Consider the following 24,624-nt stretch of genomic DNA (forward strand, 5'->3'; position numbering starts at 1 on the left):
ATATTTTCTTGTTACTATATGTTGATGACATGTTAATTGCTGCAAAGAGCATGTGTGAGGTTGAAAGGTTAAAAGCTTTATTGCGCAAAGAGTTTAACATGAAAGACTTGGGTACTGCTAAGAAAATTTTAGGTATGGAGATTCACAAGGATAAAGGTTCAAGAAAATTATGGATATCTCAAAAGAACTATATCAGAAAAGTTCTTGAAAAATTCAACATGCAAGATGCTAATCCTGTAAGCACCCCATTGGCGAATCACTTCAAATTATCTGGTAGTCAGTGCCTGAAGAATGAAAAAGAAATTGAAGACATGTCAAAGGTTCCATATGCAAGTGCAGTTGGGTATTTAATGTACGCGATGGTTTGCACCAGGCCAGATTTGGCTCATGCAGTAAGTATTGTCAGTATGTACATGGCAAACCCAGGTAGAGAGCACTGGAATGCAGTAAAGTGGATATTCAGATACCTGAATGGAACCGCAGGATATGGGATCCTATTTGCGAGGCAACATAGTGATAACTCAGTGATAGGATATGTAGATTCAGACTATGCAGGCAATATAGATGATAGAAGGTCTACAACAGGTTATGTGTACACACTGTCAGGAAGGCCTGTTTGTTGGAGATCCACACTACAATCCGTAGTAGTCGTGTCTACTATAGAAGCTGAGTACATGGCGGTAGCTAAAGCTGCAAAGGAAGCGATGTGGTTGAAAGGGCTAGTCAAAGAGCTTGGTTTGAACCAAGGAGGAGTTCAGTTGCATTGTGACAGTCAAAGTGCCATTTACTTGGCAAAACATCATGTTTATCATGCTAGGACAAAGCATATTGATGTGAGATTCCATAAGATAAGGGAGTTGACTGCTACAGGAGAAATTATTCTTGAGAAGATTGACACTTCAGAAAATGCAGCTGATATGTTGACGAAGCCAGTACCAACAAGCAAGTTCAAGCACTGCTTGGACTTGATCAGTGTTTGTAGCTTGTAATAGCCCGTAAGGGCTAAGGTGGAGGCGATTGAAGAGTTTGTTTTTTGGAGCTTGATACAATTCAAGCCAAGGTGGAGATTTGTTAGAATGGCTTGAATTGTGAAATAGAATGGCTTGAATTGTCAAAATTAGTGGCTTGACAATTAAACATCAAACCATTTGGAAGTTGCAAGAAATTGCATGATTGTTGTACATGAAGAAATGCAAAGAAGTTTCAAGAAATATTGCATGGACTCATGGCCGAAATTATTGACTTCTTTGATAGAAGTCTTGAATGTTCTACAAACTTCACCTTTTGGCCGAAACATATGACTTCATGACTTCCTTTTTTTTTTTTCCTTTCTTTTTTATTTTTTTTTTAATTTTATATTATTATTTATGAACGTTTAAAACGTCTTGGATTCCTTCCCACCCACTCCTTTTATAATAAAGTCCTAATACTTTATAAGTTGCTCCCTTAAGATTTACCGAACATAACTAATAGAGACCCATGAAACAAGATATATCACAAAATCCACCATTACAAGCCAAATCTAAACTTTCAACTAGCTCCAAAACAAACTCATGAATGGAAATAAAACTAGATTTACCAATTATTTTACATAGATATCACCCAAGAAGCTCATGTTAGAAAGAAATCTAACCACAACATGAAAATCCACCAAAAGGTTAAGAGTTTACAATAAAAAAAATTATAAAAAAAAGAAAAGAAAAGAAAAAGAGATAGTGGAGCCTAAGAGCTTCCTATGGTGTTTTTGGGTGAATCCCGTCGGAAAAACAATGGCGGAGTGAACACCGGTGAGAGAGTGAGAGAGAGGTGTGAGGAGTGTGTTTGTGTTTGTGCTTAATTAGTTGGCCAGCCAAGAGAGAGATATGAGATGATATTTGTGAGGTGGCGGGGAAATAGTCAAATAGATGGGATAGGTGGGACTCCAAAGAAATCTGATGCTTTTTTTTTTCAAAGCTTGGTGAAAGCTGTTGTCTCAATAGGACCTTCTATTGAAATATGGGATCTTGACATTGTATGTGTGGATTGTTGATATTAATCCAACTAGAATATTGATATTTCCAATTACCATATGAAGTAAAAGGGACACATAAATTATGGAGGAAGGACTTTTGATTTATAAAGAGTTTTATGGCTCAAAGAGTTTCTTACCTCCACAAGGGCTGGTCGCTTTGCTACCGGACTTTGCTACAAAGACCACTTTGTGTCAATCGTCTTGTGGGAACTAGTTTGCACACGCATGGAATGTTCGCTTTCTAGACAATAACGCAGCATTGTGGAGATGGATTTATGTTCTGGCGTTGAGTATGAATCAACAACTTTGTCTAAGGTTGCAATCACCAGTTTTTGGTTGCAATCTTTAGACAAAAAGTTGTTGATTTTTACTACAACGCCATGTCTTCGATAATATATTGTTTCTTAAAGCTCACTAGCTAGCTTTATGAGTAAATGGATATTGTCTAATAATGTAGTAGTGAGAGACAAACGAACAGAATGCGGCTATTATTTATAGGGTCAGGAACGGCCCAACATAATTTGGGGCCTAATGCGAAAAATTTATGCAGGGTCTTTAATATGTAAATATTAATTAAACAAAATTATTTAATACTAATCAAATTAAGGTTAATTTAATACATTAAATACATAAATAATACCAACTAGATTAATGTTAATTTCATATAAAGAATTGAATATCATAGTTAAACCTATAAATATTAATAAAAATAAATAAAAATATATTGCGATTGAAAAAGATACTTTATTTTGGATATAAGACGATGCATAGTTAAATAAAATTGAAATCTAATTTTTAATTTTATATTTTGATTTTAAGAGAGAGAGATAGATAATACTTGGTGTATGACTTTGTAGGATATTATTTTACAAAAATCAAAGTCTCAAACTATTAGGAGAGATTAATCTATAATTGATGATTTAACACCTTTGCAACATCTTTTTGAAATATTTTAGGGTTTCAATTGAGTTAAGATTCTATTAGTCTCGTACTTTGAGAGTCTTAATAAAAATGAAAAAGAAAAATGCACTAATTAAAAGCACTATAAAGTGTTCAAAATATAATGTGATATTGTCTCTCATTGATAAACTTCATCAATTTAACTAATGAATGTTTATATCACTTTTTTGTGATTAATAATATGACAATTTGTAAGCTAATAGTAAAATTTGTAGTATCTTTAAATAACTAATAAAAAAAATGTACAACCTTTAGAAAATATATATATAATTTTATAAAAATTTGGGCCTTTAATTATGAAAAGTTGGGCTTTTTTTTCTAAGGAAAAATTTATTTTTTGGTGGGGCCTTAGGCCTAGGCCCAACTTGCCTATGCCTTGAGCCGGCACTGTATAGGGTAGAGAGGAGCTAGAAACAGACAAACGTCTTTAAAAACTGAAAATTGTTATTTAAAAACACAAACCAAACACCCCCAAATATTTGATAAAAAACGAAAAAGTAAGAAAATAAAAAGGTAGATTACGCAAGTTTTAAGGGCCTGTCTGGTACATGTATTTAAAAACATGTTTTCAGTTTTTAAATAATATTATACGTATTTTTATATACTTTTTCACTTATACATATTTTCAAAAAAACTGAAAACTGTTATTTAAACACACATGCTAGACGGATCCTAAATATTCGTGTTGGTCAACAAGCGTAATTGTTTGCGTGCGTCTTACTCATGATATCAACAATGAATTTGTTAGAATGGCTTGAATTGTCAAATAAAATGGCTTGAATTATCAACATTGGTGGCTTGACAATTAAATATCAAACCATTTGGAAGTTGCAAGAAATTGCATGATTTTTGTAGATGAAGAAATGCAAAGAAGTTTCAAGAAATATTGCATGGATGCATAGCCGAAATGATTGACTTCTTTGATAGAAGTCTTGAATGTTCTACAAACTTCACCTCTTGGCCAAAACATTCATGAATCATCAAGAAAACCGATTGAACTATATTCATGCATTCTTTGTTCTAGCCGAAATGTATGACTTTAATAAATGGATGCATGCCTATGTGTGAAAGCATGGATTGATCAACAAAGTCAAAGACATACAATTCCTTGTATGTAATCTTGCGTGAAGAGTTACAACATTCATGAATTGGATGTTTCATGAAATGATAGCCACTATTATTGACTTTCCTAAAATAGAAGTCTCTAGTGTGCTCTAAAGGTGAAGATTTCGGCTGAAGGATTGCCTATAAATACAATATGTATGGAGACTAAATACAAAAGGGTGTTCTCTATTTGTTTGTGAGAGAACCAAGGGTGTATTTGGGGTTTGGGTTTGTGTGAGAGTGCTTACAAGTCATTGTTGTAATCTCCAAACTATAGTGAAAGTTTATTCCGTCGCCTCCCGTGAAAGTAGGCATATTGCCGAACCACGTAAATTCCTTATGTCATATTATCTTCTCTCTCTCTTCTTTAACCTTGTGTAAACATATTTATTTCACCCAATACGCACAACAGAATTGCACGTGAAAAACAGAATTATTACTACTTTTGATAATCAAGTTTTGGGCAAAAATGCACGAAGTGGCTGCATGTTTTTCCTACAACCACGCTATCTGTAAAAGGAATACTTCGTCAATTAATTTAAAAAAGAAAAAAAAAAGGAAAAAAAAAAACATGTAGTAGTAAGAATTGTTAACATTAAATATAATGTTATCAGAAATAATATTTTTCATACAAAAATTCATAAAAAAAAAAAAATAATAATCAAATACATTGCACAATGCTATTTTCTAGCTAGTTCAACTTTGTCGGTGATCGTGACAATTAAGACAACCATGTGCCTGACTTCGTCAATACAATTAATATGGCTTCTATCCTATTATTTGTAACGATACATTGGCAACTTTTAATGATAACCTATAGTCACTATTTCGGTCCCCCTTGGACTAAGTTATAAGGGCCTTAATTTGGTTTACAGCTAGTTGAAAGTCACATCTTTAGAACCCGGCATGGGTTACTACTGATTTTAATGGATAGACTTAAACCAAGTAGTTATCTAGTCAATATTCAGAAAAACTATAAACTGGATAATTAATATTGTAAACAAATCACCACCGCACGCACATAGAGACCAGCATATATTGATGAATAGAAAATACAATAGAGAAAAACTCTTCAAGGTCATGTTTAGTAGGGTCAAGAATTTATCTTTGGGGAAGCCAATAATAAATGAGATGGCTAAAAAAAATTTCGGCCAAAATTAGCATTTACCCCTTTGGCCAAAACTTTCCAGTAAAATGCTCATATTTTAAAATTATCTAGCAAAATGTCCATGTTTTAAACTCGATTTTCTAAAAATCAAGTTTCAATGAAAAACTCGATTTTTAGAGAATTGAGTTATATGAAATCAAACTAAAAAAAAAAAAAAAAAAAAAAAAAAACATGTAACTCGAATTCCATGTAAAATTTCTCACATTACTCATGTAAATACTCAAGAATTCTTTGCCTTTGGCTTTGGCTTAATTGCCTTGCCTTACCTTACCTTTGACTTGAATTCTTTTTGTCCCACATTGGGAAGATGTCTTTTCTCTTTTTTAACCTATAAGAGATGAACCAATGGAGTAAGAGTACCATTAGTTTGGTTAACTTATAAGGGATGAACCAATGGAGTAAGAGTACCATTAGTTTGGTTAACCAAACTAATGGTACTCTTACTCCATTGGTTCATCCCTTATAAGGTAGAAAGAGGAAAAACATCTTTCCAATGTGGGACAAAAAGAATTCAAGCCAAAGGCAAGGCAAGACAATCAAGCCAAAAAAGCCAAAGGCAAAGGCAAAGAATTCTTGAGTACCTACAACTCAATATTTATCAAATCGAATTTTTCATTGAAAATCTATTTTCGAAAAATTAAGTTTCAAAATAAGAGCATTTTGCTATATCTTTTAGGCGAAAGTAAAATTTCTCACATTACTCGATTTTTATCAAATCGAGTTTTTCATTGAAATTCTATTTTCTAAAAATCGAGTTTCAAAATAGGAGCATTTTGCTATATATCTTTTAGGCGAAAGGGGCAAATGTCCATTTTGGCCCCTTTTTTTTCTTTGAATAAACTATAAAGACAATTCAATACAGAAATTTAGTACTTTATAAGTTATTGGGTATTCATTACTACTTTTCCCATGTATATGAATCCTCTTTACTTGTCCGGCAGGTTAATTAAAGGGTTCGGTATTTCATTTTTGTTGTTCTGATGAGAAACTAGTTTAACACTACTCCATGGAAAATAAAATGCAGGGCAATCTGTGAAGTTTCCACGAAGTGCCTTATCCTGGGCCATTTTTTAGACTAAATCACACTAAGGATTTTCACATCAAGTAAGTGAAAAACAAAAGTATTACGGAATTAAATTCTCCCTAACCAAACAAACAGGCAATGCTATTTGTAAGTAGTTTAGAGTTAAACATTTAGGCATATATCTTATTCAACATATCCTTATAGTTGAGCCTATCTTTCTGTCATGCATGAAAGAGAATTTGACGATGCAACTAAACTACGAGGCTTCGACCAATAAATATATTATCTTAGCACATATGGAGTTTGTTATATGAGATCAATTAATGTTTTTGTCAACATGTTAGTTACATATAAACCACAACTGATCTATTTAATGTCGAGTACATTTAGAAATAAATCTACATAAATTTAAAATAAAGAAAATTGATATGAACTCCAAATAGAGAAGGTATCAACTTATATGTGTATCATCACTCTTCCCGTGTGTAGGTCCTTTAAAGCTAATAAAAAGTAATGTGCCCCCTGCTAGCAAATATATTATTTTTCTTGCATTTTCAACATAAAACATTTTATATTAGAAAAAACTGAAAAAATATATATATATATTAGATTACTATATTGTGACAAACTTTGTCGTTGTTACAACCTATGTAAAGAAATGGAATGAGTAAATTATTAGACTAGTTGATCTAAGTTGTGAACAAGTTGCCTCAGTAATTACTTTAGGTTTAAAACAAGTATGATCTTGAAAATAAAAGTTAAGGATAATTACGTACCATCTTTCTATGATTTGGCTCTATCACAATTTAGAACACAAAAGCACAAATATTTAATTATTACATTTGATCCCTGAGATTTAGACTAAAATGAAATCATTAGAGTTTTCTCCAAATTATCCCTAACGATTTCATTTCAGTCAAAACTTTAGGGTCAAGAATCATGTAACTTAGTAACATAGCAAGTTCTTTTTTATTTGGAGAAGTACGATTCAAATCTCTCCTCTTTATTGTTGTAATTATAGAATACAAAATAAAAAAAAATAAAATAAAATAAAACTTTAGAGAGTCAACATGTAGTAATTGAGAAAACTTGTGAGGCTAGATTGTAATAGGCCATACCAAAAGGAAAAAATTTTACCCACAACTACAAAATCTAATAATTTGGAGAGAAAACCCAAACAATTTATATTATAATTCAAACTTTTGAGAGGTCAAATATAACAATTGAAAGTTCAAATATTTATTAAATTATAATAAAACCAAACTAAAAGGGAGTAATTTGTAATTTTCCTAAAAGTCATTGTAAAAGAAACATTTGGCTAAAAGTAAATAATAAAAGAATAAGATCGATTACATGTGATCATGATCTCATAACTGATAAATATTTTTTTCCTTTTGTCTTTTTTAATAATTCAATTCAAGGATGGGGCCAGGAGATTGATTAAGTGCAGGGGGAGAAGGGGTGAAGTATTAAAAAAATTTATGAAAGAAAGAGTCTTAAAAGCTACGATGATGATTTGGTTGTCTGAGTTTTTTGAATGTTGTAAAAGGAGGTTAGTATGGACCAAATCTTGCTGAATTTCGTCAAGTTGAACAGCATGATACTTACATATATCCATATGCAATTTGAGATGCCGTTTTAACGAACTAATATTATTTGAATTATTTTTGTAAAAAAGTCAAATATTGTAGTTATTTTCCCCCTAATCTACAAATCAAATAAAAGTTTCAATGATATTGTTCTAATAAATATATTAATTACTATTACTAAGATCAATTATAAAATTGTAGGATTAGGATTTGTGGCCCAAGCCCAAAACAATAAATTTGTAGAGCGTGGATGATAGAACTAGGTTGATTATGGAATTAGCAACGATTGATAACAACCTCCAAGTATAAACCAGCAGAAAGATACACGTAAAGACGAAATGAATTGGAGTCTGAAGAGGTTTGTGATAAATTGAGTAGTGGTTACGGTTCTTAGAGCTACAATGAAGTCTCTCTTTCTTTTTTCTCGTCTATTTTTCTCCCCCCTTCTTATCAAGAACCCTTCTTCTTTATATAGCATCCTCCCCCATCATCCCCATCGTCCACTTGTTCTTCATCTAGGTCCCTACTTGAGTATATGTCATGTCATGTATCTTCCTTAACTTTTTGTGAGTGGCGGTAGCTAAGGTTATACTGTTCAGAGGTCTTCTCCACATAAATGCGGCCAGAAAAGTTGCTGCAGTGCATTTAATACGGTGGTGGCAGCTTTTCCTGTTAGATATTTCTCCATTCTTCTTATCTTCAGGCGTGTCCAAAGTTTATCCAAACTGTTGATGTCATTAGTAAATTCATTCGAACCCCCCAGATATTTATATGACCAAGAATCTTTACATTCGAGGAGAATGATCTCTTCGGAACGCTGATACTCTCTTTGGACGGATCTTCTACGCTCCCAAGTATCCTTCTTTTGTGCGAAGTACCTCTCAACAATTTTAGCCTCTTCAGACATATAATAACCTTCACATTGAGCTCTAGACCCACTACGTAAGGTTGGGTTTTTCCCCCCACAAAAATATATATGTCAATACAAATAACAAATAAACAAATAAAAGGAGGACAAACAAACAAACAAAATACCCACTGCAATACTATGCAGTATGCACGACACTGCAATTCACACAGACCACACCTCAAATTCTCATTAAGTCTAGAGGTGCACCAAAATTAATAACAAATTTTACATAAGTGGCAAATTGTCAACGATGAATAATAAAGTAAAATCTATTATTAAATTGTTGGGTGTAGAGTTTTATTAAATTTCAGCAACAAACTAGTCAAAACTTTCAAACTCAATCAACTTTACAGTAAATGTCTTCTCAAAAAACTTTACAATAACTAAATGTAAAGTCTTTACTTTCAAATAATTAAATAATCATGCATTCAAAGCAATTGAAATAAAGCATCAACCCAAAAAAAAGAAAAAGAGAAAAAAGAAAGATAGACTTTAACTGTACAAATATATATTTTGTAAAACAAAAGATTACTCATTTTCTCAGTTTGACTCTGCTCTTATGACCATTTATGTGTGAGAGTGAGAGAGAGAGAGAGTGACTGAGATATATGCGACGCGACAAAGAGATAGAGTTAGAGAAATAGAAAATCGGCTTAATGGGCTAATTCTTTTAAAATTTTTGTTGGTAGCTTTTGTTGATTGGGCTATTTTTTCTTTTGTTGTCGGAATTTTATTTTTTAAATTGATAAAATTTTGTTAGTAGGCTAATTTTGTTGCTACCTATATATACTCTTTAGTCCCTGATTCAATTGCTACAATAAGAACGGAAAAATTATTCAAACCTTTTTTTTTATGAAATAAATCAGGTAATATTACTTAGCTATAAGGCGGTAAATTTTAAATATGTTTGTAGTTTGTACCTCCTATAAATTCTTCTTATCCATCCTTTTTATATATTCCTAACTTCCTTTTACAAAATAATGGAGTTTCTATCATGTTCTTTTTCAGTCCAAAAAAATAAAATAAAAAGGAAACAAACAAGTTTAAGCTAGCTTTTTACAAATCAGCGACAAAGAGTTTTGAACGTTATGCATGCATTGCATGCGAAAGGCTCCAACTTCCAAAAAAGGTAACCAAACAAGTAAGCTTTTTGCTTGTATTTTAGTGTGAAGAAACAAGTTTGTTCACGTGGTTCTCACCACCAAAACCGTAAGTAACGCATGGTTCTCACCACCCCAGATTTCAAGGCTCAAAAGCTAAGTTTTTCATCCTAATCTTTCCCTCAAAACCCCTATAAAAACTCTCTCTCACCACCCCAATGAACCAACCAACACACACACACACACACACATACAATATTGTAAGAGAGATATGGCAATGTACATCAATACTAACATCTTGCTCTTGGCTTTCTTCGCCATTACTGGGATTCTGTTCTCTGGTAACAACAACAACATGGTTGTTGGCGAAGATTGCCAAGCTGACATACTGGGTTTGCAAGCTCAATGTGCATTGTACTTTCAGAAGAGTTTGCCAAGGATGAACCCATCTCAACAATGCTGCAGAGTTATCCAGAAGGCGAACATGCCATGCGTGTGTCACCACATGACCAAGAATGATGAGAAGTTTCTTGACATGAAGAAAGTGATCTTTGTAGCACAGTACTGTGGCAGACCAGTTGCCCCCGGGACCACCTGTGGAAGTAAGAAACTCTTAAAACTCTTTATATATATATATATATATATGAAACTATTCTCCACAATTTATGTGTTCCTTTTATTCCATATGGTAATTGGAAATGAATTTTTTGTGTGTGTATGTTTTTTGTTTGGTGATGAGTTGGTAAATTTGCATAAGTTTGGATTAGTTTTTTATTTTGATTATTTGCTTATATACAACTTTTTATAGTTTTTAACATCTTTTATAATTCTTTCTATTTTTATTTTTGCGGGATTAGTATATCATAGTTTAGTATTAAAAAAAAATAGAGTGTGGCTGTTTGAATTTAAAAAAATGATAAGAGATAAGGAGGAAAATAGGGTGCATCTGTTTAAATTTCAAAACTAATAAGAGATAAGAAGATGTTAAACTACTACAAAACATGAGTTTACTGAGAGGTTTTAAATTGTGAGCTTTTATTTTATAACTTTGTCCACCTTAATTGAAAACCTATAAGTAAGCATAGAGGGAATATTTTGAAATATTCAAGATAGAGTTCACGGCTTAAGTAGCTGAGAAGTCCTTTAAATGATAGTATAGATAACCAAATAATTGAAATAAACAAATATACTTTCAACAATAATAAGTTAATTCAAATACACATATTCGAACTTATTTTGACTTAGGTAAAAATGAAATTATTCCTTCTGTATTTTCTTTGATCTATGGCTTGAGTTGCTTTACTTTTCTGGAGTAGAAAAAACAAAAAAGGGTTTCTTTGCTTAGTCGTTTATGGAATCGCAATTTGGGTTTATACATGTTTTGTGTTAGGTTCTAAGTACTTAGGAACTAATGTATTAGAACTCTAATATGTATTGTTGACAAACCATGATCAAAACAGGTTTTTAGTCTTATTTTAGACTTGCCCAAAGTATGTGTTTTATGTAAAGTTGGAATCGAGCTGCCGCAGAATTCATTATGCAATTTGGTCTGACTCGATCGATCGAGAATTAGACTCGACCGATTGAAAGTCGAATAGAATTTTTTTTTTCTGCAGAATTTCCAACTCAGCCCTAAGCCCATATAACCTATAGAGTTTTATGTTTTACCCTAGGTATAAAAGGGAAACCCTAGCCCCATTTTTAATGTTACTCTTTTTGCTCTGTGTGTGAATCTCTTATAAGATCTAAGAGGTGATTGCCTTCACACATACTTAAGATTATCAAGAAAGAGAATTCATTAAGAGCTTGATGATCATTCAATTACTGCACTAAAGAGTTTAAAGATATACAAGCGGGAGTGCTTGTACTTGCTAGAGAATCCAAGAAAGAAGGAGTCCGTGGTCTCGGAACTTGTATGTGGTAATGTCAGTAAGTTTTCAACATGAGGTAGTAATAGGATGTTAGTGATCTAAGTTGCTATTGTAAAACTTCAATTCTTTCATAGTGGATTCAATTTTACCTTGAGAATAGCTAAGTTAAATCCTCTCCATATGTTTTACCAGTTTGGTTTTCCTGAGTCATCATATCTTTATGTTATTTTTATTCCGCACTTTACATTGATATGATTATGTGATTGTGTTAACCTAGATTTGGTTAATTTGGACTAAGTAATAACTTGGCTTGTTAACTAGGTTAATCCAATTGTGTTTTAAAGGGTCTAAAAACAAACATTTTGCTTAACTCTTGTTATATCTATTGCAGGTTACACTGTTCCACCACCGCCACCAACAACATGAAGTTAAATAAAGTGACTGCATGCAACTTTAGGAGCTATGACTTATGTAATGTCAGAGAAGAAAAAATGACATAAATTTGGAAATCATATGCTTCTATGTTTTATTACTAAAAATATCTATCGTTACTAGAGTGAATTTAAGTTTGCCAATGGAATGAATTTGTTAGATTACATTTTTAAATCCATCAATTCCTGACCATTGGGACAATGTTAACTTAACATGGAGAATCTTTTTTATTTTGTTTGTGGTGTGGGAGAGTTTGGGAGACTCACACCCCAAGTTGTGTAACTTGTGTTTGATAGATCTTTTTTTTTTTTGGGAGAGAGTTTCAACTTATGGTATCTACTCTTAATGATAACTTTTTATTATTAGATCAAAACACCAATCGTTTTAGTATAGGTGGGGATTGAATCTCAGACTTTTATTCAACCATCAGAAATTTTACCAGTTGAGCTAACTAAAACACACATGTTAGATAGCACTATGTTTGTGAGAAGTTATGCACCATCCCGTCCATAGTTTGGGAGTTCCACGGGGCTCTAAAGTCAAGAGCAATGATGCACATATTCATGTTAATTTGGAGAGAATGGGTAAGAGATAATTAATAAAATGCGAGGTGAAGGGGTTATCACTTATCAATCAGAATCTAATATAATGAAATTACAAATTTTCCCCTACTATAATTTAGTTCTTAAACATCTAAGTTTTTATTCTTTTTTTGATAGTTCGATAGTTGAGAGAGGGGGGGTTTGAACTATGAATATCTCTACTAAAAATACCCAAAAAAAAAAAAATGTCAATTGAATAAGGCTCTTGTCTTTTAAATGTTATTTTTAACTTCTTTAAAGTATGAGTTAAGAAACAATTAACAGGTTTTCGTTCAAATACTACTTAAAAAATTTATCATAAAAGTCACTCAGGTATATATAAAACTATGTGTCGATAAATAATTTAAATATTATCTTGAAATGTGGGGTGTAGTATGTGAGTGCATTAATTAGTGTGTGTTTCAATAAGATATGGAAGGACTAATATGTTTGTAAATATGATACAAACATACAAGTGCTTTTCTTAAAAATAATGCTAATTGGAGAAAAAAAAAACTTAAAATAATAAACAATGCTTCTCTTGTGGCGGATTTGATAAGAGATCTGATTTTAGGACAATGTGAAATTAATTAAGTTTCTACAGAGAGATGAGAGAGAATGTGATTAAGGACTGAGAAAGGTTGAATAATAATTTTTTTTTTTTTTAAAGAGAGAAAATAACAAATGCATGATGCTACAATGCTGCATTAAATTTGATGATATTAATGTAGTATATTGTAAAAATTTAAACAGTGTTAGAGACTTAGAGTACCAGATGGGGAGGTGATTTCGCAATAGAATGTGCTTCTAATTTATTTGATCCCCAAGGTTTTGACTAAAGAGAATCGTTAGGGTGTCAACCAAAGTATCCCTAACAGTTTTATTTTATTCCAAAATTTAGGGTGAAGAGTCTTGTACCTCATGATAGCATAGAATGTTCTTCTTTATTAGAATAACAAGCATTTGAATTCTCCTCTTCATTGTTGTAACTATCGAATATTGAAAAAAAAAATCATACTTTAGTGTGGTCAAAATGTAGCAATCGAGAAAACTTGTGAGGCTAAATTGTGATTAGGCCAAACCAAAAGGGGAATTTTTATATTCACCATTGTAAAATATATAAATTGAACGGAATCCTAACAATTTTCATTTTAATTCAAACTTTAAGAGAGTCATATATAAAAAAAGTTTGTAGAGTGTTTAAATTGCAATAAAACCAAACTACAAGAAAGCAATTATAATTTTTCCAAAAAGTTATTGTAAAAGAAATATTTTGCTAATTGTATTTTTACATAATAAAAAAATTAGATTAATTACAGGTTATTATGCTCTCATAAATTATAAATATGGTTATTTATTTATTTATTTATTCAATTGTTACAACAAGTAAAAAATGCATAATTTGAATCATGGTTCTCCTTATGAAAAAAAAAAATCAATCCTTTTTTTCTCTTTTATTTCATTCTAAAAAATAAAAAGAAAACAGACAAGTTTAAGGCAGCCATTACCAATAACATTTTTACATCATTAATTACCACAGGTTTTGAACGTTAGGTTCAAACCTCATGCATTACATGCCAATGGCTCCAAAGTCCAAACTTCCAAAAACTTACCAAATGTCGAGGGCAGCATTTTCAGATTGCCCATATGATATTCGGGAAGCCAAGACCAAGACTCAACTTTGGGCTTAGAATATGGCCCAAAGGCTATCGGTGAAGTGTGAAAGACCCATTTTTGCTCAAAGTCCGGGTTGCATCCAACAAAGATTATAATAAGACTCCAAAAGTACCTCTTGCAAAGATAAGCTAGCACAATAAATGACACACCACAATAAGTGCTTAAATAATAGTCCAGCAATAAACAAGAGAAACATCTAGCTATAGATGTCTGGAAAATTAATAAATGTATTCACACAGTAAAAATTATGTATTTTCTCTATAGTCGGTTAATACAAAAGTGAGTCCATTATAACAAGTACACAAAAGGAAAATGGTTCAATAGGAATATGAGAGATCTCCAACGGTAGACGTCTAATAGATTAATAAGTGTATTTACATGATAAAAAAATCATATAGTTTCTTTATTATTATTAAGTCAACATGAGGGAAAACTTCCATAGTATCCAAAACATTATGGCCTTCATTATAATAGCAATAAACAAGGATTAAAGGCTTCATAATTACAAGTAGAAAATGAAAATTAGGATGGAATGAAGGGAGAGAAACAGTATCCATCTAGTGTAGCAAATGTTTAAAAAAGATCTCTATGTGCCATACTATGCCCATAATGATGAATATATGTGTATAGTAAGTGATAGGAATGACTTTATGGAAAGTATGAGTGAATATATGGAAATATGGAAGAGAGATAAGTAGTGTTTGACCATTTTCAGGTATGGTGTAAAAAGTGCTGTTTATGGCTATTTCAAGGTGCTGAGAGTTTTCTAAGAAGATGGAATGGGATATTTATGGGTAAGTGTACATGGATATTTATGAATAAAAAGATGATTTATGAACTAAAGAGCAAACTTATGAATTAAAAATGACATGATAGATGAGAATTTTCATGATAAGATGTTTTTTTAATGAGTTGATGGTAGTTCCTTTTATAGTGAAGCTTAAGGGATTGATTAGCAAAATTTAGAGAGGACCAAGTCTGACAGTAGCAAAATCCCAAAATATCTCTCCCGAGATTTGGCCCTAAATGGTGAGACTTGTTATTAGAGTGTTTTGCTTATTTGGGTAATGCCATTGGAGGCTAAGATGCTCCTAATCTAGGCATTAAATGCTGAGATTTGGAGATTAATTTTGTCCAATAGGATTAGAGCAAGTATGAGGACTAGAGATCTTGCTTGCTACAACTAGGATTATCAGAGCTCAAAAAGGTTGGTTGACACTCCAAACCAAGTGTCAACCTTTGCTGCCTCTACTGGGAGCTTCTGCTAAACAACCCCTTATGCCCTTCAAACCACTTTTCTCTAATTTTTCCCTTTTAGGATTCATGGGATTGGTTCATGAATTAATTACATACATTTTTAGTAATAAAATAAACTATGTAGTTGAGTATTTCATGAGCTTGGAGGTCTTGGTTATAGCTTCCTTGAGTTGTAACCAAAACTTGGAGAAGAAGGATATTTATTACCCATTAACTTTTAGGTGTCAGCCTAGCCTCTGGTACTGTTAACGTCAAAGTTGGCAGTTGCAAACAGGCTGATGGGACAGGTGACCAGCTCCTAATTTAGTTTGGGAGCTTGGTTGCTTCTTGAGATGCTCTTCAACAGAAGGCAAAACTGAATGGAGTTCTCCAAGTAGGTCAGTTTGCACACATGGACTGTTTTAGCTAAGATTTCATGTTAGGCTTAGCCATGAGGGTTGAGTATTTTGGTGGGCCTCTGACTTGGTGGTTCTCTCCACTTAGACTTATCCTTTTTCTTTCTCATTGTGAGCCCTACAAAATGGACAAAGCTAATATATATTGCCATGGATTTTTATTTCACATGGGCTTTAGTTGTTAGTAAAAATGAAATGTATTCATGGGATTTAATAAATATTTATGATAGGTCTTGGGTATTAATTTCCATGGGCTATAAATAAAAAATTTTATAGTTTCTCATAATTTTTGCCATGGATTATTTTGTAAATGATATTTTCTTTGGGGCTTTTAAATAATGATCTCCAATGTTTCTTGTGAATAATATTTACCATGGATTTAAATAAAATATGGTAACAACCATTATAATGAAATAATGTGATATTCTCATGTGCTTTTCTATAGATAATCATAATGGGCTTGTAACATGAATAGTTATCATGAGTTTTGGAAATAAACATTATGAATGTTGTGATATAAGATAAATAGTGACATGGGTTTTTATATAAATTCCATCAGTTTATAATATGGTATAAAATAAATAAATGTAATGGGTTTAAGATAAATAATCATAACTTTTCATGGGCATTTATATTAGTAACACAAATTCATAATTCTTCATGGGCTTGATATATGCTTGCCATGGGCTTGAAAGTGACTATCACCTAAAGAGTTACATCATATAACTCTCACATCTCCTAGAAAACAAGCTTGAAATCATGTAATTTTTTTATTATTTAGCCTCATAATGTACACACCATTTTTATTTCATTGTGATATTGTTATTTTAGCTAGATAACATACACACCAATTTTAATTCTTTGTGTAATTTTTATTATAACCAAATAATGTACACACCAATTTTATTATTATTCCAAGGCTACACCTTATTTTCTTTATGTACATGTACTATACTTTCTCAAGTACAAAATCCTACAATTTGCACTAAGGTGTTCATAATTAGTTATTAAACAGTGGTAAGATGATTATTTATACCCTTCTCTTAAGATTTTCTAGTCCTAACAATCAAAAGCATGTTACTTCAAAATTAAGATCATGTGATTAAAAACTATAAACAACTCCCACACAACATGCACTACATAGTTAAAACTAGCAAAGTACCCAAAAAAAAAAAAAAAAAAAAACTCATCCAAGCTAAACAAGGTACACAAGCATGTTATAAAACAAAATATGGCCAACCTTAACTACAAAACATACCCCTCCTTTCTCCATTTTTTATTTATTTATTTTTAAGAATAACATAAACAACCTAATATAAAATGCATGAATGTTGTGCAATGCAAATCCTAAAACAAAAAGAAACAAAACATCAAATGAAGAATGGTCACAAAGAGTATTGAGATGAAGCACAAGAACCATGTCAGAAAGACTCAATTAGATTGAGTCTTTTGCATCCAAAACTTCTTAGATGCAACTCTAGCTTTGGAGTTATTACTCATATTAGAATGATGTGCAACTCCAGGATTGATATAAAGGTTTAAAGCCTTTACCAATTCACCAATAAGTACCATAGGATCTTGTGCTTAAGGCACAGGTACTCTTAGCTTATTTGCTCACTTTTTGCAACTTAAAATAGTTTGGGCAAGTATGCCCAGCCTTTAACACAAGTTGATTAACCTAATTATTTAGTCAAATGATTATTTAGATAAATTATTTAGTTTAAGGTTAACACAATAAAATTATATCATGTAAATAATGCGAAAATATAAAGAACACAATGATATGATAACTCAAGAAAACATAACCAGTAAAAAACTTGTCGATGATTTAACATAGCTATTCTCAAGGTAAAACAAATTCACTATGAAAAAATTGAAATTTTTACAGTAAAACTTAGACCACTAATATCCTACTGCTACCTTAAGTAGAAAATTTACTACCATAACCACATGACAGCTTCGAGTTCATGGACTACTTCTTTCTTTGATCTACAGCAACCACAAATTCTCCTACTTGTGACTTTGAGACTCCACTCAAAGGTTTCAGATCTTTTTTAAAGTTCTTTGTGTAGCAACTGAAGAGATCATCAAGTTCTTGACGTGAATCTTGACCTTAACAACTCTATGTGTGTGTATGAAAGTAAACACTTCTAAATCTCACAGAAGATTCAACACACACCTCTCCACAGACTTCTAAAACATAACTAGGATTTTTTCTTTTCTACTTGAAGTAAAACACAAAACCCTACACGTCATATGGGCTTGGGCTAAATTGGAAATTCTGTAGAAAATTAAATCTACACGAGTTTCAATCAATCGAGCCTTATAGAATTTTTCCAATACTTCATGCAATCACTCGATTTCAATTTTACAATTAAACACACTTTGAGCAAGCCTAAACCTAGACTCTATGTTTTGATCATGGTTTGCCAACATATTACAAATTGAAGTTCTAATATATTAGTTCCTAAAGTCTTAAAACCTAACAATATCCCTAACAATTTTATTTTAAGGTGAAGAGTCTTGAAACTCATGATGGCATAGAATGTTCTTCTTTATTAGAATAACAAGCATTTGAATTATCCTCTTCGTTGTTGTAACTATCGAATATTGAAAAACAAAGCATACTTTAGTGGGGTCAAAATGTAGCAATCAAGAAAACTTGTGGTTAGGCCAAACAAAAAGTGGAATTTTTATATTCACCATTTCAAAATCTATAAATTGAACGGAATCCTAAAAACTTTCATTTTAATTCAAACTTTAAGAGAGTCATCTATAACAAAAGTTTGTAGACGGTTTAAATTGCAATAAAACCAAACTACAAGAAAGCAAATATAATTTTTCCAAAAAGCTATTGTAAAAGAAACATTTTGCTAATTGTATTTTTACATAATAAAAAAAATTAGATCAATTACATGTGATTATGCTCTCATAAATTATAAATAAGATTATTTATTTATTTTTTCAGTTGTAAGTAACACATGTTTCTACACAAAATGATTCCAATTTCAATGCAATAAATGACTCGCTCCTCAAGTGGTAAGTAACTCAGGTTTTTGCACAAATTAATTCAAATTTCAATGCAATAAATTACTCGCTCCTCAAATGGTAAGTAACACAGGTTTCTACAAAAAAAATGATTACAAATGGTAAGTGACATAGGTTTCTGCATAAAATGATTCCAATTTCAATGCAATAAAGCTAGGGACACAATGAAATTTTATTACAAATTCGTGACATTTTAAAATTAGCCTACTGCCTCACACATGATCCATTGCAATGCACAATTAACTTAATTATTTTCAATAACCTATATTTGAGGTAGTATTCTAATTTGAAAATACTGTGGAGTCATTATGATTTATTTTTTTGTGTTCATCGAAAGACTCGCTCCACAAATGGTAAGTAACACAAGTTTCTGGACAAAATGATTCCAATTTCAATGCAAAAAAGCTAGGGACACAATGATAGCTTATTACAAATTCACAAAATATTTAAATTAGCCTACCGCCTTACACATGGTCCATCACAATGTGCAATTGATTTATTTATTTTCAATAATCTATGTGTGAGGAAATATTCTAATTTGGAAATGTTGTGAAATTTTTATGATTTTCTATTGTGTTCCTCGAAAGACTCAACTCCTCAAATGGTAAGTTTTATCCTAGAGATTAAATTCTATAAGGATGGGGTGTAAAATGTTTTACACTATCTAATAAGTGATTGCCACATCAGCATTTTACTTAAAATTTATTAAAATTCAATATATCCTACTACACCTAATAACATTTCAATAGATTCCTAATTTGGTTGGATTTATATATGGGTATTAGAATTGATTGAGTGTGATTATGTTTATTCTTAAATATGTGATAAGATGATATGGCATGTTGATATTGGAGGGGTAAAACATAGGTTTTACACCACGTCCTTATAGAATTTAATCTCTTTATCCTAATCTTTCCCTCCTATTCCCTATAAAAACCACCTCTCACCAACTCAATGGACCAAACCAGCATACACATACATTCAAAGAGAGAGATATGGCAATGCACTTCAATACCAACATCTTCCTTTTGGCTTTCTTTGCCATGACTGGGATTCTCTTTCCCAGTGACAACAACATGGTTGTTGGCCAAGGTTGTAAAGCTGATGTGGTGAATTTGGTAAACAACTGTGGTATGTTCGTTTTAAGGAATGCGCCAAGGGTAGATCCATCTCCACAATGCTGCGCTGCTGTCCGAAAAGCAAACATTCCTTGTGCATGCAGCCAAGTGACCAGTGAGACTGTGAAGGCAGTTGACATGGACAAAGTGGTCTTTGTAGCAAAGTTCTGTGGCAGGCCATTGCCCCCTGGGTCTAAGTGTGGAGGTAAGAAACTCTTTATATATGAAGCCTTTTTTGATAATGAGTTGGTAGATTAGCATAAGTTATTTATATATAATCATACTTACTGTACAACTTTTAAAAAATAAACAAATAAGTTTCCTACAAATGTTAATCCAAACACACATAGTTCAACTTATTTTAGGCTTAAATAAAACGAAATTATTCCTTTTTGTTTTTATAGTTTTGATTTGTAATGGTTCACTGGAGGTCTCTGTGATCTATGGCTTAAGTTGCTTTCACATTTCTGAAAAATAAAAGTTTCCTACAAATGTTAATCCAAACACACATAGTTCAACTTATTTTAGGCTTAAATAAAACGAAATTATTCCTTTTTGTTTTTATAGTTTTGATTTGTAATGGTTCACTGGAGGTCTCTGTGATCTATGGCTTAAGTTGCTTTCACATTTCTGAAAAATAAGATAAAAAAGTTGTTTTGCTTACAGTCGTTTATTATAAATCGCAATTTGGATTTATACATGTTTTGCTTATCTCTGATTACATCTATTACAGCGTACAATGTCCCACCAGCAGCATATCTCGGATGAAGAGTCCGCTTGCAAATCTATAAATTGCGACTTTTGTAATGTTACGGATGAAAAGACGGCATAAATTTGGATATCATTTGCTTCAATGTTGTATCATTAAAATTTTCTACCGTGACTAATGAGAATAGTTGAAAAGAAATAAATCTACATTCTCATAAGAATTCTTTAAGTTTACTGGCATTGATATATCAAATTTCTCTACAAGGGGATAACCCACTCTCTTGTGAGAGAAATTTAATATATTACCGTGTAAGCCCACTCTCTTGTGAGAGATTTGATATATCACCATGGCATAGAATAAAAAGGCCAAAATTCAAAACTTATCATTTAATTTTCACTCGTTGGACGTTACGGTTGTACATCCCTTTAACTCCATGATAGTATGTATATTAACAAAAAGAATTTTAATTCTAGCTCTTAAATTTATATACTTGGCCCCCCTTCCCCAAAAAATTTGTAAACTGACCCAAGAAATCCAACAAATAGATGACAAAAAAAATCTATAAAAAAATTGCACATATATCTCCCACTAAGAAAATCTTTGGACAAATCATAAATCTGGTCTAAGCAAAAACAATAACAACAAATCAATTACAAATCGAAAAAAAAAATCACAAAAACCCAATAACTTTTGCCCAATTTCTCCCTCTTACTTGAGAGTTCTATGCCCCTCTCAAATGACTCCACCCTTATAGCTATAGACTCCTATGCCACATATTGATCGCTTCATCTACACATTAGTTAGACCTTGAAAATATTAAAACGTGCCAATTGACTTACAAAACTCTTCATTATAAAATCCTATTATTAAAATTTTTTTTTTCTAAAGAAAAAAAATACAAAGAATAATTAATAAATTAATGCTAATAATGCAACTTTGTCAATCCCTAATATTGATATTTTAATTTTTTTTAAATCTTTGAACAAAGAACTTCACCCCCCCCAAGTTTGAATCTTGGTTCCGTCCCTGCCAATTAGTTATTGGTGTAGATGGTGTTTGAACTTTGAACCCGATATCTTAAATAAAATAAAATAATATAATCTGCTATTGTGTTTTAGTAATTGTTATGATTTTTGTTGAGAGGAGAAGAGCAAAAGTATGACCCACACTTCTTTTTTATTTTGTTTATGGCGGAGATTGAGTTTTGAGAGACTCATACCCCAAGTTGTGTAACTTGTGTTTGTTAGTACTATGTTTGTGAGAAGTTATGCACCATCCCTTTCATAGTTTGGGAGTTCCATAGGGCTCTAAAGTCACAGTACTAGAGCAATGATACATATATTCATGTTTGGAGAGCATGGTGTAAAAAATAATTAAAAGTGAGGTGAAGGGATTATCACTTATAAGAATCTAATAAAAAGAAATTAAGATTTTTCCACTATTATAATTTAGTTTGTAAACTTTTAAGTTTTTATTCTTTTTTTTATTTATTTTATAATTTGGTAGTTGTGTGAGGGAGTTTGAATTTCAAACCACGAATATCTCTATTAGAAATGCTTAAAAGTGCCAATTCAGCTATATGGCTATTGATTTTTAAATATTATTTTTAACTTCTTTAAAGTATGAGTTAAGAAACAATATATCAACAGTTTTTCATTCGAATACTACTTAGTGCCCGTTTGTTTGGGCGTTTTGAGCCCAAAAGTTGCCTTTTCAAAAAAGCCAGCCCAAAAATAGTGTTTGGTGAGTATAAAACACAACTTTTTGGAAAAAGTTGCGCTTTATATTTGTGAAGAAATGCACGTTTGAGTTTTGAATGTGTTTCGGTCCATTTTGTAAAAGCTAGTGTGGGCATCTAATATATATCCTTTGGGGGTGAGTTCAATTACCAAATTGCCCTTCAATAAAGGGCAAGCTCCAAACCTGTATCATCTGCCGTCGCCACTGGCTCAACCAAATCCGTCTCCTCAGCCACCGCAGTCTCCTTCAAATCCGTCTCCACAGGCACCTCTAGCTCTGCCAAGTCTATCTCCTCTTCCACTGTTGGCTCTACCTTCAGTCTCCTCAGCCACCACAGGACCCAAAAAGTCTGTATCTTCCGCCGCAGGGCTTGCCAAATTCGTCATTTCCTTTGGCAAGTCCGACACTTCCGTCTCCTCCATTGGAAAACCCATCCCAAACCCAACTAAAAATCAACCCAAAACAAAATCAACTCAAAATCAAACCCAAAATCCACAGAAAATCAACTCAAAATTAAACCATTAACTGAAAACCCATAACCCAAACCCAAAATCAAAATCAAATACAAACCCAATGTTTCAATCATCTTCATCTTCTTCATCATCATCATCAAAAAAAGAAAAAGAAAAAAGAGAAAGCTATGTGTGTGGAGGAGAAAAGGAGGGAAAAAAAAAAAAAGGAAAAAAAAAAAAAGAAGGAAATGCTATCACAATATTTTCACAATTCTTTCACAATAAATTTTAAGGGGTAGGTTATTATTAGCTAATATTTGTGAGAAAAAATAATTTTTTAGAAAGAGAAAAAAATAATTTTAATAGAACATTAAAATTAAAATTAGTATCAATTTTTATCACAATATTTTCACAATAAATCTTAAAGGGTAGGTTATTCTTAGCTAATATTGGTAAAAAAATAATAATTTTTTTAGAAAGAGAAAAAAGTAATTATAATAGTACGTTCAAATTAAAATCAATATCTGTGGGGGAGTTTTTTGCTCTAAGGAAACTCATGAGTACTCTTTAGGCAATTTTTGCTCTTTGTCCTACATTGAAAGGGTTTCCTTCCTCTTAGCACTTTATAAGACATGAACCAATGGCATTAGAGTACCACTAGTTTGGTTCATGCCATTAGAGTGGTACTCTAATGCCATTGGTTCATGCCTTATAAAGTGCTAAGAAGAAGGAAACCCTTTCAATGTGGGACAAAGAGCAAAAATTGCCTAAGGAGTACTCATAAGTTTCCTTAGAGCAAAAAACTCCCCCACAATAAAAGGATCATTTTATTGTGGGTATCATAGGAGTGCTTCACACGTCCTAGGTGGTTGCCAAGCATGCCTAAGTGAATGCCAAGCACGCCTAGCAGGCCTAGGACGTGTGAAGCACTCCTATGGTACCCACAGTATCAATTATCACAATAATTTCACAATAAATCTTAAGTGGTAGGTTATTATTAGCTAATATTGATAAGAAAAAAATAATTTTTTTTACAAAGAGAAAAATTGATTTAAGTATATGAAGTAGTTGATTTAAGTATGAAATAAACTCACATAAAATATATATATATATATATGAAATAAACTCCCTTATATATACATTATCCCTTTTGGTAATTTATCTTTCAAACTACCATTTTTATAAGTGCTAACCAAACACTCACATTTTTCAAAAAGCACTTTTTAACAGCTTTTACCAAACATTCAATTTTTTGAAAATACACTTTTTCATTATGCACTTTTACAAAAAAAACTAAACCAAACTCACTCTTAAACAAATTTATCATAAAAGTCACTTTGGTATATATAAAGCAACGTGTCAATAAATAATTTAAATATTATCTTAATATGTGCGGTGTAATATGTGAGTGCATTAATTAGTGTGTGTGTGTGTGTTTTATTTATTTATTTCTTAAGATATGGTAGAATGGAGGTGTT

The 24,624-nt window shown here is 31.9% G+C and overlaps 2 protein-coding genes across 2 annotated transcripts; both read left to right on the forward strand.

Annotated features, from left to right (window-relative positions):
* The first annotated feature begins 10,137 nt into the window (after positions 1-10,137).
* On the forward strand, positions 10,138-12,163 carry LOC111992622 (uncharacterized). Its single transcript, XM_024024490.2, has 2 exons — positions 10,138-10,468; positions 12,129-12,163. Exons 1-2 carry the CDS (start codon positions 10,138-10,140, stop codon positions 12,161-12,163), a joined length of 366 nt encoding a protein of 121 aa, XP_023880258.1.
* A 7,931-nt stretch (positions 12,164-20,094) lies between these two features.
* LOC136066112 (uncharacterized) lies at positions 20,095-21,159 on the forward strand. The gene is made up of 2 exons (XM_065769977.1): positions 20,095-20,450; positions 20,979-21,159. Exons 1-2 carry the CDS (start codon positions 20,123-20,125, stop codon positions 21,011-21,013), a joined length of 363 nt encoding a protein of 120 aa, XP_065626049.1. The 5' UTR covers positions 20,095-20,122; the 3' UTR covers positions 21,014-21,159.
* Positions 21,160-24,624: the final 3,465 nt, after the last annotated feature.

Source organism: Quercus suber, unplaced genomic scaffold (assembly GCF_002906115.3).
Source record: "Quercus suber isolate HL8 unplaced genomic scaffold, Cork oak 2.0 scaffold_28, whole genome shotgun sequence".
NCBI lineage: Eukaryota > Viridiplantae > Streptophyta > Magnoliopsida > Fagales > Fagaceae > Quercus > Quercus suber.